Source organism: Condylura cristata, unplaced genomic scaffold, assembly GCF_000260355.1.
Source record: "Condylura cristata isolate star-nosed mole 26May11 unplaced genomic scaffold, ConCri1.0 scaffold00032, whole genome shotgun sequence".
NCBI lineage: Eukaryota > Metazoa > Chordata > Mammalia > Eulipotyphla > Talpidae > Condylura > Condylura cristata.
Window position 1 is genome coordinate 4,913,257 of NW_004567133.1, and position 11,473 is coordinate 4,924,729.

The window sequence follows — 11,473 nt, forward strand, 5'->3', positions numbered from 1 at the left end:
TGTCCAGTTTGGGTCGCATGGATTATGTACTGTTGGAGAAAAACTTCAGTGCCCAACACTCCAACCCACCCACCTATAAGGAGGATTCTCCTGGGTGGAAGGAAACCTTTTAGGACATGGACAGACACCATTGGCCTCATCCCTCCCTGACCACAGGATGCAGCCCCCCTCCCCCCAGGTGACCCACACACATTGAAAGATGAGCCAAAGGGCCTCATTGTAACACTCATTTTTATATAAATATCCGCAAGTCATGTTACAGAATAAGCCCCACCGGGGAAAAAAAGTCAACGTTATGTTTTTGTTAATCTGACCCCTGCCTTCTAGGTTGGGCCCCAGCCTGGGGGCACCTGCTGCTTTGGGAAGGCTGGGGCTGCTGCCATTAGGCTGCTGAGGAAGCTGCCTGCGTGGCCCACCCCCGGGCCGACCCCCTTCTTTGGTGTGTGGTACATGGTGGCCTTCTCTGGCCCCCCGTTAGCCTGGGTCAAGGTTTTGGGTAACAGGGTTCTGGAGAGCAGGGCCCAGGAGTCCTGGGGGCACTTGGAAATGGAATGAGGGGACTGAGCCACTAAGAGGTGGAGTCTGAAGCTTAGAGGTTGAAGCCTGTTGGGGATGAGAGCATGAAGAGGTAACAGGAACAAGTGGGGGTAACCTGGGTTGTCAGCCAAGCAGGAAGCATTTGCACTTCTTTCCAGCCTAGGTACCAAGGTCCCTTCCCCTGTTGGTCCTATCTCCTGCTGGACCCCATACTCCTAGGGGTAAACCCTGGGTTCCTGCCTGTCCCCTTTAAGCTCTTCCCCCTGTAACCCTCCCTCCTCCCCCCACAGAGAGGCCAGAGGCTAGGAACACAGCACCAGTCTGAGGATTTAATTAACCAGGAAGGGAGATTATTGGGAGGGGCACCCCTGTAAAAATGTACAAAAGGTCTGGAGGGGGCTATGTGGAAGGGGAGATAAATATGTACATGGAACCCCCCTTCCTTTAGCCCCTCCTCCCCCAGCCCTGAGAGGGCATGAGGACTTGGGTGGTAGGTGAAGGGGAATGGGGGGCACTTTGGCCTCTGGCTTATGAGCCCTTGGGGAGGCAGGCCAAGGGCCTAGGGACCCTCAGAGGGGGCGATGGTGCACCTCAGGAGATCATGAGCCATGACCCCCCTCTCCTGTGTGTGTGCACATGCACATAATACATGCATGCACGCACGCACGAAAGCAAGCACGCACGCGCGCGCGTGCACACACACACACACACACACACCCCTCTCTCTAGAGGTTTGTGACCTCTGCCCTACCAATGACCCCAAGGTCCATCTGATGCTTGATCTCTCGGGGGTTGGGATTTCTGCTCCCAAGTTTCATGACCTCAGAGGTGTGGCTGGTAAGGTCCTGATCTCTTGGCTCCAGCCCTGACTCGAAACCGCAGCTCTAGGACCTTGTCAAAGGAAAGGGGGATGGAGCTTTGCCCCTGCCCCTCCCCTCCCCTCACCTGTCAGCCCGGGCTGGGCCAGGGGCCCTAGGTGGGGAACTGGGCCGGGGGGCAGGGACAAGTGGAGGTGGTGCCCCCAAAAGGGCCCCTGGGGGGGTCTTGCTGAGAAGGTGAGGGGTTCCCGGGGCCGCAGTAGGTGGTGGTGGAGGAGCCAAGCGGCTGTAGAGCAGGGGATGAGCAGGCTCTAGACCGTAGAGGCGGGCAGCAGCCACGGCCCCGGGCCCAGTCAGCTCGTCACCCGCCTCATAGAAACGGTGTGGCCTGGCAAGGCGAGGTGGAGCTGCCAACCAGGCAGGCTCCAGGAAGCCAGCACAGCGCTCTGGAGGACTAGGGCCCAGAAAGGGGGGTGGCCGGGGCCTCTCAAACAGCAGGTGAAGACCCTGAGGCCCAGTGGTGGCAGCAGCGGCGGCGGCGGCGGCGGCGGCGGCAGCGGCGGCAGCAGCGGCGGCGGCAGCAGCGGCCTCTTCCATACGCTCCTCCTTTACCCGCACCGACTCCTTGGCTGGCCTGGCCCCTTCCTCACCAGTGCGGGCCTTGGGAGTAGCAGGAGAAACTCGGAGCTGGGGCCGTGAGAAGGGGAGGTCCCTGGGGAGGCAGGGGCGGTGGGAGAAAATGAAGGCACTGCAGAGGTCAGAGTATGTGGGGGGGGGGGGCAGAAAATGTGGGGAAAGCGTGGGGAGCACACCTGTCTTTCTCCTCCTTGGTGATGGAGGGCTCCCTCCGCTCCACAGGCCGCTCCTTGTCTGAGCCTGGTGTCCGGGCGGCCTCAGGGGGCCGGACCCAGGCAGGAAAGGCCAGAGGACTGCGGTGCAGGCGGCCCCATGGGTCTGGGGGGGAGGCGAAGGCTGGTGGGGCCCCTGGGCTTTCTTTCTGGGCAAAGACGGCGCCGGAGTCTAGAGAGAAAGCAAAGGAGTGGTGTGACGGGCGCAGGCAGGGAGACTCCACGCAGGCTTCCTCCCAGCCCCCGCCTGAGCACACAGCCCACTGCCAGTCCTGCACCCACCCTACCCTACCCCACCCAGCACTCACTGAATGTGGGGCTGCCCAGGCCTCCAAAGGCCCCGTTGGAGAGGGCAGCCAAGGAGGCGAAGCTTGTGGGACGCCCAAAGGGATCTGTGGAGAAAAGGTGGGTGGTCAGAGCATTGGGCAGCCAGTTCTGAGCTGGAACCAAAAACTGGGAGGAAAAGACAGAGGAGCAAACACGCCCTGGAGCCATCGGCCGCTTGGTTCCTAACAGCCTTGTGCTGAGCACATCCTTGGTCCACGCAAGGCCCTTAGCTCTGACATGCACAGGGTGGTTTAACGCACAACCCATGAGGCAGATGGAGTCAATCCCACTTAAAGGTGATTCACAGGCTCAGAGAGGTGAAGTGACTTGCTAATGGTCAGTGAGTGGTACCCCCAACCCAGGGCCTTCCTGACTCTGAAGGTCACACACCCCCATAATCAATGACCCAGACAGCCCCACAGAAAGCCGCGCATCTGGAAACCTGCTGGCTTCCTCCCACCTGACATGCAGGGTTTTTCCCACCTGACTTTTAACTTCACAACCTGTCACGTAGCCAGTCAGAATAACTCACCTATCCCCGCCAGGGAGCCTCACAGTCTCCTCTTCCAGAAACACCTTCCCTATGCCATCAGGCGCAAATGTTCCGTGTCCACCCGAACCCAGGTTAGAGCTCCCCAAGAAGCCCCTCAAGGTGGCTAGGAGCCAGTGCCCTACTCTCCCCGGCCTGCAGTCCTCCCCCCTCTCCCTACCCTGGCTATCCAGAGACAGAATCTGCGTTGGCGTCACTCCGCCCTCCTCTATTCCGTCTTACAAATGATGAAATCAAGGCTCAGAGGGGCTAGAGCAACTTGCCCAAGATCACAAAGCAAATGGAACTGGGTTTACCACCCCCTTCCAGCTGCCTCTCACGCTTAATTTCCATCCCCAACTTGGGAACTCCTGAAAGTCAGGGACAAGGCCTGGGTCCCCAACATGCCCTTGGCTCTTACCAATGTGGGTGCTGGGGCTCAGGAAGGGTCCGTGAGCCCCGGGAGCTGCCGTGAAAGGGTTGGCTGCAGCGTGGACGGCACCTGGGGCAGAGAGGTGGGAGATTCTGATGAGGCTGAATAGGCCTATAGACAGGGAACCTCAGGCCCTGAGAGGTGGCTATAGACAGGGAACCTCAGGCCCTGAGAGGTGGCCAGACTCACCAGTCGCAGTGAAGAGGGAGGCCGGGTGGGAGAGCTCCTGCCCAGGGGGCAGGGCCCCATAGGGCCCCGGAAGGCAGGGCAGGAGGTCGTTCCGAAAGTCAAGCTTGTGGGAGTCGCCCTGCATGGGACAGGGAGAGGGGCAGTGAGTGAGGAGCCAGGACTGACCCTGTTCTTGCTCTTCCACCCCTGCTCCCCCTCCAAGGGCTGGCTGGTGCCAAAATGGGACTGGGGCGCCTATCCTGTCTCTCAGAGCCTTCTGTCACCACCCCTTTACTTAACCAAAGAACCTCAAATGCTTCATATGGAATTTCTGAGACATGACTGGGAGAAAGAAGGGGATATTTCTGGCCAAGATTCTGCCAAGCTCTGCTGAAGGTAAATGCCCAGAGTTCAGGCAGGCCCACTTTCCCCAGCCCACCGGCCCCAGTACCTTCATCTTTTCCTGGTGTCTCAGGATCATGTAAGCCACGCGCACGTGCATGGCACACCACTTCCCTGGTTTCTGCCGCCCCAGAGGATGACCAAAGGGAAAGGGAAGGAAAGAAGTTCACTCATCACCCATTCCAGGCCTGGCCCTGGGCCCAGCCTTGACACACATCTCCATTCATCATCCCTGCAACTGAGGGATGACTAGCTTTATTTCACAGCCTAGGAAACTGAGGCTCAGAGAGATAAACTGTCCTGCCCAAGGTCCCATGGCCAGTTACATCTGAACCCAAGCCTGCGGCTTGCAAACCTTGCACTTCCGCTTACACATCCGGCTGCCTCCACGTCTTGTCCTTTTCGTTCACTCCCAAGCAAGACCACCCTCCACCCGCCCTCAGCCAGACACCTTGATACCAGTCCCAGGCCCATGCAGTCTGGGGTCCTCACCAAACTCACCCTCAAAGGTGGCCGGAAATGGTCGGGGATCTGGGGATGGCAAAGCAGAGATTGGCGGCAATTCATACTTGTTTACTGACCTGGGCACCTCATTTTCACAACACCCAACCCTTTCCCCAACACCTCTAAGATTTTGTGCAGCTCCTTCACAACACTCATGCATGTGTCACACAGTTCCCCATCTCTTTCACTCTGTCATCTCCCCTCCAGCACCCAGTTTCTGAGGTGGGCCCTGAGGAGTCCTGCTTGGAAGACTGGGGAGTGAGCAGACGCGATGGGTATTTCAATCAAAGAAATTATCCTATTCAAAGTTTTCTAGAATGAAGATGTTTAAAATGTCCTTACAAAAAGGCCTCTATTGCTACTAAACAGACTGGAAAACCTCTGTTCTAGCCTACCCTTTAGAAAACACATCCTGTGCTGATTTGTGACGTTTCCAGAGCCCTGAACTCGAAGGCTGCTCCATGTGGCAGGTGGGAGGGAAAGGATTGGCTCCCTGTGCCACTTCACAAAAGAACAGTTTGTATTTTCATTGTTTTATGGACAGGACTTCCTGGTATGATGTCATTTTGGGGGAAAAAAGGGTCCCATGACTTAAAAGATCTAATCATCCCTATAAAGTACACTACCCAAGTAGTTTTATTTCTGGGGCAATTTAATGAAATTTCTGTTCTCCATGCCTAGGCAATACTGGTGATGAAGGAATTCCCTCTCTATTAGATCCTCAGGGCTGAGGACAGTCGGCCTGTCCTGCTCCCCACTCTGTCTCTGGTGAAGCCGCTCACTCTTGCACCTCTGGCCTGTTCCCTGGCTCCTGTATGTATAAACAACTAAGTCTTTAACAAGCAATCAGTGGTGGGGAATCAATGGTTCACACTCCAATCAGCCCTGCTCTCCTTCAATGTTTCCAGCTCCCCCAGGACCTGCCTCGGCCCCCCTCACCTGTGTCCCCTTTTGGGGAAGCCCGCTTGGCACTGGCCCCAGTCGTGGTGGCAGCTCGGGGTTCGTGCTCTGGGAAAGGGGGAGTGGAGGAATCAGTCAGGAAAGTTGGCACCAGGCACAAGAGGGGTCTAGAACCAAGCCCGGGTCTGGGACAAGGAAGCAATGAGCAAGGTTTGGGGGCCACCTGGGTCTGTAAGGGAAAGGGAGGGAGGTGGGCGTGGCTGTGTGGAACAGGAAGAAAGTATATGATCCTGGGTGTTTGGGCTTGTACAGGGCGGCAGTGTTGGTATCTGGTTTGGGAGCTCACCTTGGGCTGGAAGGCCCCCTGCAGGGAGCCAAAGGAGACAGCCGGCGGGAGACCCGGAGGTAGGCCGGGCACTGCGGGAGGGAAGGCCGTGTACGGCTGTGGAGAGAAGGGGGCTAGTCCAGGCTGGGGGCGGAGGTGCAGCCCACTTCTGGTCTGCCCATCAGGTGTCTGGCCTCCACCCTAAACCCCCCCAGGGAGCTCGAGAGGCTCAAGGTTGTTTTGAAAGCTGAAGACTGGGCCCCAACGGTCAGGGCCACATGCACTGGTGCATCCAGGCCCACACCACACACACACGCTCTCTCACTCACATTATGCCGGAAAAGGCCTTCCATCTTTCCTGGATATTTCTCAAACTAGGGAAGAGAAGGGAAGAGTAAGCTGCCAGCCAGGGACACAGGGCCTCCCCTGGAAGCCAAACCCGCCCCCCAGGTCTCTGAGCCTCATCACCAGCCCAATGAGGAGCTCACCATGTGGGGGCCGTGGGGTGGCAGCAGGCCCGGGGGGTAAGGGGTGAAGTGCTGGTGGGTGTGCTGGTGGGTGTGCTGGTGCTGGTGGTTGTGCTGGTGGAACTGGAAGGCCAGGGGCCGGGCCGAGCCCCCTGCCCCCACCACCTCGGGGCCACCCTGGGCATTCAGGTAGCGAGAGTTCAGGTCCTGGCCGATCAGGTCCTGCTCTGTGGGAGGGGAGGGGAGAAGGCTTTAATATCTGTTGCCACCATGTCAGCCTCCTTGGGCCCGGGTGACTGGCCTTCCTTTCTGGCCTGAGCCACGCCCTCCTCAAGCCCTGCTGTCTGCTATGGTCCAGATGCCCCAGTGTAGACTGGGCCCAAGCCCAGAGCCATGGCCCCCCACCCCCCGGCCAGGACCCCAAACTCACCAGAAAGGGCGTTAGCAGCTGAGGCCCCAGGGTGCCCTGGCACCTGCAGCAGGGGTGGGGGTGGGGGCAGGGTGGGGCCAGGGGAGAACAAGGAGGGGTGGTGGGGTGGTGGGGGGGGCCGCAGCCCGGGGGGAGGAAAGCCGTGGGTGGACAAAGGCAGGGGCAGTGAGGGCGTCGGGGGCCGGTGGGTGAGCTGCGCGGACGAGGAGGAGGCAGATGAGGAGGAAGAGGACGAAGAGGATGATGAGGGGGGAGGCTGAGCCACGGGAGGGGCCAGGGCCTTGGGGGGCGGCCGTGAAGAGCTGGGGAGAGAAGTGGGGAGATGAGTGAGGGGTTGGGAGGTGCCAGCTCTGACGGGAGAGGGTCAGAAGCCTGGACGATGCCTTGACCCTGGTTCTCCAACATGGAAGGTGGTAGAACCCTGCCCCCAGGACACCCACCCGCCCACCCAAGGTACCCATCCTCTAACTGACATGCCTCCCACACCCGATAACCCTTCTCTCCCCTTCTAGAGGTCTCTTTTTCCACACAGCTGCCTGTGACATCTCTGGCCATATGACTTGCCCTTTTCTGACTCAACCACAGCAAAAACCATCTCATTCATTTTGACGCTTAATTACAACAGGCCGCCTGGGTTCCCACCCTAAGACAGTGGAAGCAGCACCACGCTGGCCTGGCCTAGGAGTCAAGAGACCAAAACTCTAGGCCCACCCGGCCATTAACACCCTGGGTGACCTTGAGCAAGTCACTGCCCCTCTCTGAGCCTTAGTTTTCTCAATAAGGAATAGAATGATAATGATAAAGACAATAAACAGAGAGCATCGATAGTATCAGGAGTTCTTACCCTTTCGAGTGCACTTACTGTAGGCCAATGCTGTCACCCGTTTATACGCTAACGCAAGGCTCCAACATCACACCACCTTCTCAATTGCTGCCGCATCCACTTAACCACCTGTACCATTTACTTCTTTAACTTAACTCAGTTTCTCTTTTACTTAGCCTCACCCTAAGCAATAACACGTGAAATCAAAAGGTTCAGATACTAGTTATATATTTCTAATGCACACAAAAGCCACACACAAGTTTACTCACAAAAAATCTGAAATTACCTCACGTACCACTAGCGATGACGAGTGCACACACTTTGGGAAACACTGCATTAGCTCATAATTCATCCTCACAACAGCTTTAGAATGAAGTGCTACTATTATTTCACTTTACAGAAAGAGGAAATTGAGGCTCAGAGAGGTTGACTTGTCAAAAATCACACAGCCACTAAGTGGCAGAGCAAGAATTTGAATCCAGGTTTGACCAACACCAAAGCCAGCACTCTTAATCATGTCAGCATTTCCCAAAGTATGCTCTGGAGAACACCATTCCTAGCAGATGTGCCTTGCAAAATGGTCACCACTAGCCAATAAAGCCGGGAAATGACACAAACTGGACTCCCCCAAATACGGACGGATAAGGATTCTGACAAGTCCTGCAAGTATCTCTTCAAATCTTTTCACTCAGTCATCAAACTTTTCAGTCTCAGAATCCTTTTTCAGATCACACACCACAAGTACCATCCCATGTTCCCGCCACAGGACACAGGGGTTGTTGCCAAAGTGACGAGGCCCCTCCAGACCAGACCAAACCCCGAGGCCACTCACCTGCCAGTGCTGAGGTCCAGGCTGCTGCCATAGGGAGAAGTGCGGAGGCCGAAGGGCGAGACCCGAAGCTGCAGCTGGGGCTGGGGTGGGGGTGGCAGACTGGGGGCGGCCGGCAAGGGTGCAGGGGGTGAGACAGGAGGCCGAGGGGCCGGTGGAGGCGGTGGTTCCTTCGGGGGGAAAGGCACTAGCAGCGGGTCGGGCCCCGGGGGCTGCTCCTGGCTCCGCTCCAGGCCCGACACTTTAGGGACTACGGAGAGTTTTGCTTCACAGTTCCCGTTGAAGGCGCCGTGGGGGCCCGAGGCTACAAGGGCAGACAGCAAACACAGTCAACTGAGGTCCTCGTCCACCCGATTTCCCTCCCATCCCAGCCCCAGTCCTTGGGACCAACCTTTGCTGGTTGAGACAGTAAAGGATGGGTCGAGGTCATCATCGGAGACCTGGGGAAAAGAGGCAAGGACAGGATCAGGCTCTGGCCAGGCCAGGGCCTCATCCAGGAAGACAAACAGCCTCTGAAGCCTGCTAGGAACTAGGAGTGGTGGCAAGTCTTATCTGTCGGTTTACTTGGAATATACCAAAGACTTAGGGCTCGAGGGGCCTCATCGTCGGGGATAAAGATGGAGCAGCTGAACCTGAGAATCTGAAGTCAAGAGACTGAACCAGCACTGAAGTGGCAGAAAAATGAACAAGTCAAAGCAAAATGTGCACTGTTGGCCCACTGGTGCACCTGGCCTACACACTGGTTTGGTCCACAAGTGTCAGCAAAAAAGTTTTAACTACTTGCTAATGTTTAGAAATGCAGCAACTCCTCGTAAAAACACAGAGTTGCAGGTTCTCTTGTGACTGGGCCTACAGTCTTGCGTGGCAACAATTAGCTAGAACTGGATAGTGGCCGCTCCCTTTAGATGGACAAGGACCTTCTGGGTTCACTGTAGCACCTGTTCGGTCAATTTTATAAATGAAAACAGGACATATAACAGGGAGCACACATTTAGAGCATCAACTGTTAGATCCCACAACTTCAGAACAAGCAAACCTGTCCTCAAAGTAAACTGAAATGTACCACTACAGAGTAACTTCTTACACTCACTACGGGGCTCTGGCATCTTTGCTGCCACACTTCTCTGCTCATACTCTTAATCTGTCAGTGCAGACTAATGGCCAGCAGGAAGGACCAGCTCAGCTCTGTAGCCACTCTGGATTTCCGTGGGGAGCAGCTGGTATCTCCATGGGCTTTGAAAAGGATGGCACACTAAGACATGGGCCGTTCAGTCTTTGATTATTAAGTGGCTCTGCCCTTTCAATCCCCCCCCCACCTCCCAAAAACCTAATCCTGGTTCAACCTAACCACTGTTTCCCACTCAAGGGGAGGGTCTGCTGAACACAAGAACCCTGTAAGCTGCAGTTCACTTTACACACTGTGATACTGCCCACCCGGCAAGTTCTAGCCCTACTCACCCTCTCGTCCAGATCACTTTCTGCATCACACTAGGGAGAAGGAAAGACAGAGGTGTCACAAGAGGGAAGAGCGGGGCCCAAGGTCGAGAGGGGACTTCCAGAGAGGGTGAGGGGAGGGGCCAGCACAGGTGGATAGCACTTACTATGTATCCAGCTTCCACAGAATGACGGGAGGAGGCCTGAGAAAGACCAGAGTCCAGAGGTGAGAGAAGCTGACAGGCAAGGCCTTTGGATAAAGTCGAAACACTCTGGCAAGGCACTCAAGGCCCCTAGTGACCTACTCTCAATCCCTTCGTGTTTTTTCTGCCACTGCCCACCCTTTCCCCACTGCTCTTGCCTTCCCTCACTGCTCTCACCTTCCCTCACTGCTCTCACCATACTTCTCAACAAACCATCTCTGTGCTTTTGCCCAAAACTACTTTGCCCTGTTTCTCCTCCTAGCAAACGTATGACTGTCCTTCAAGGCCTGACTAAAGCATCCTAGGGGGCTTTCCCACACCACAACCCTCCTCCCATCCCCCAGTTTGATTAAGTGGCTTCCTCATGTGGGTTTCTGCAGTGTCTCTCCCTGATCTCTGCCTTGTTTGTAGATTTGTTCGCAGGCTGCATCTTTCCTGCTAGACTGCCACCACCTTGAGGGCAGGGCGGAGACCATGTCTAGTTCATTTATGATTCAACAGAGTCCCTGACATCCAACTCCGAAATTACCAACACGTCTAAAGTAAACTTAGTGCCAATCAAAAGCAAGTGAGTCTGGCTACTGCACTGACATTCTCAAACCTGGCCAGGGGAATGGGAGCTCACTTTGGCCCAGCCTGCCTCTTTACCCTCAGAGACTGCAGTCACTGTTTACCACTGATAGCGTTACTGCTGATGGAAAACCGGGCTGAAGGACACACTACCCGAGTTTTACAGGACAGGAATCTGGGACAAGCTCACCTCTTTCCTTCTCCGTTTATTGGGCCATTTTCTAGCCCGATCCCCAGAGGGCCGGCCAGGTTCCCGATCAGAGCTGTCCCCTGGCTCCCCAGTGGCCCCACTGGAGCCCCCCCTCTTCCGCTTCCCAGAATGCTTCAACCGATGTTCCAGTCGTTCTGGGGGCTGAAGAGACGCATCCTTCTGTGGAGGAGGAGGTGGGACTAAAGCAGATGGAGAAAGAAAAGCCCCCCACCTCTCTAGGGGTGACCAAGCTACCAAAGTGGCTCTCAGGCCGGGTAACCTGGCTGGTCCCTGGAGACTGGCTCTACCTCCTCCCACCCCAGGGTGGGGCAGAGGCCTGGCCAGAGGAGCCGGTTGCTCTGGTTTGGGGTGCCAGCATTCCCCCCTAACTCCACCCACTCTAAACGCCGTACCCTTCTCTCTGGCCCCCCGAAGCCCCCAAAGGTCCCTATTCCCATTAAGGCCCCACCTGCAAGGCCTCGAGGGTGGCGAAACTGGCGATGGCGAAGCCATCGATCAAGTCCTCCTCCTCTTCTTCCTCCTCCTCAGGCTCCTCCTCGGCCTCCCCGTCGTCTGCGCCCCCCTCTTCCTCCTCCTCCTCCTCCTCCCCGCGGCTGCCCGAGCCGGCAGGCCGCTTCCGAGCTCGAGGTCGCGGGGGCCGAGGCCTGGGACGAGGCCGCCGCCGTCTCGGGCCTCCAGGCCGCTCTCCAGACGAAGCTGACGACCAGGGCCTGGC

The 11,473-nt window shown here is 56.7% G+C and overlaps 1 protein-coding gene across 1 annotated transcript in view; it reads right to left on the reverse strand.

Annotated features, from left to right (window-relative positions):
* Positions 1-213: 213 nt before the first annotated feature.
* FBRS (fibrosin) overlaps positions 214-11,473 on the reverse strand; it is a 12,733-nt gene continuing 1,473 nt past the window's right edge. Inside the window, exons 2-19 of the mRNA XM_004691979.2 lie at positions 11,207-11,468; positions 10,738-10,917; positions 9,942-9,977; positions 9,799-9,828; positions 8,732-8,780; positions 8,344-8,644; positions 6,689-6,990; positions 6,280-6,485; positions 6,121-6,165; positions 5,813-5,908; positions 5,506-5,574; positions 4,564-4,593; positions 4,112-4,183; positions 3,682-3,799; positions 3,481-3,561; positions 2,512-2,595; positions 2,168-2,375; positions 214-2,067 (exon numbers count right to left, since the gene is read on the reverse strand). Coding sequence (XP_004692036.2) covers positions 1,479-2,067; positions 2,168-2,375; positions 2,512-2,595; positions 3,481-3,561; positions 3,682-3,799; positions 4,112-4,183; positions 4,564-4,593; positions 5,506-5,574; positions 5,813-5,908; positions 6,121-6,165; positions 6,280-6,485; positions 6,689-6,990; positions 8,344-8,644; positions 8,732-8,780; positions 9,799-9,828; positions 9,942-9,977; positions 10,738-10,917; positions 11,207-11,468 — 2,758 coding nt within the window. The 3' untranslated portion in view covers positions 214-1,478. The remainder of the gene's footprint in view (positions 2,068-2,167; positions 2,376-2,511; positions 2,596-3,480; positions 3,562-3,681; positions 3,800-4,111; positions 4,184-4,563; positions 4,594-5,505; positions 5,575-5,812; positions 5,909-6,120; positions 6,166-6,279; positions 6,486-6,688; positions 6,991-8,343; positions 8,645-8,731; positions 8,781-9,798; positions 9,829-9,941; positions 9,978-10,737; positions 10,918-11,206; positions 11,469-11,473) is intronic.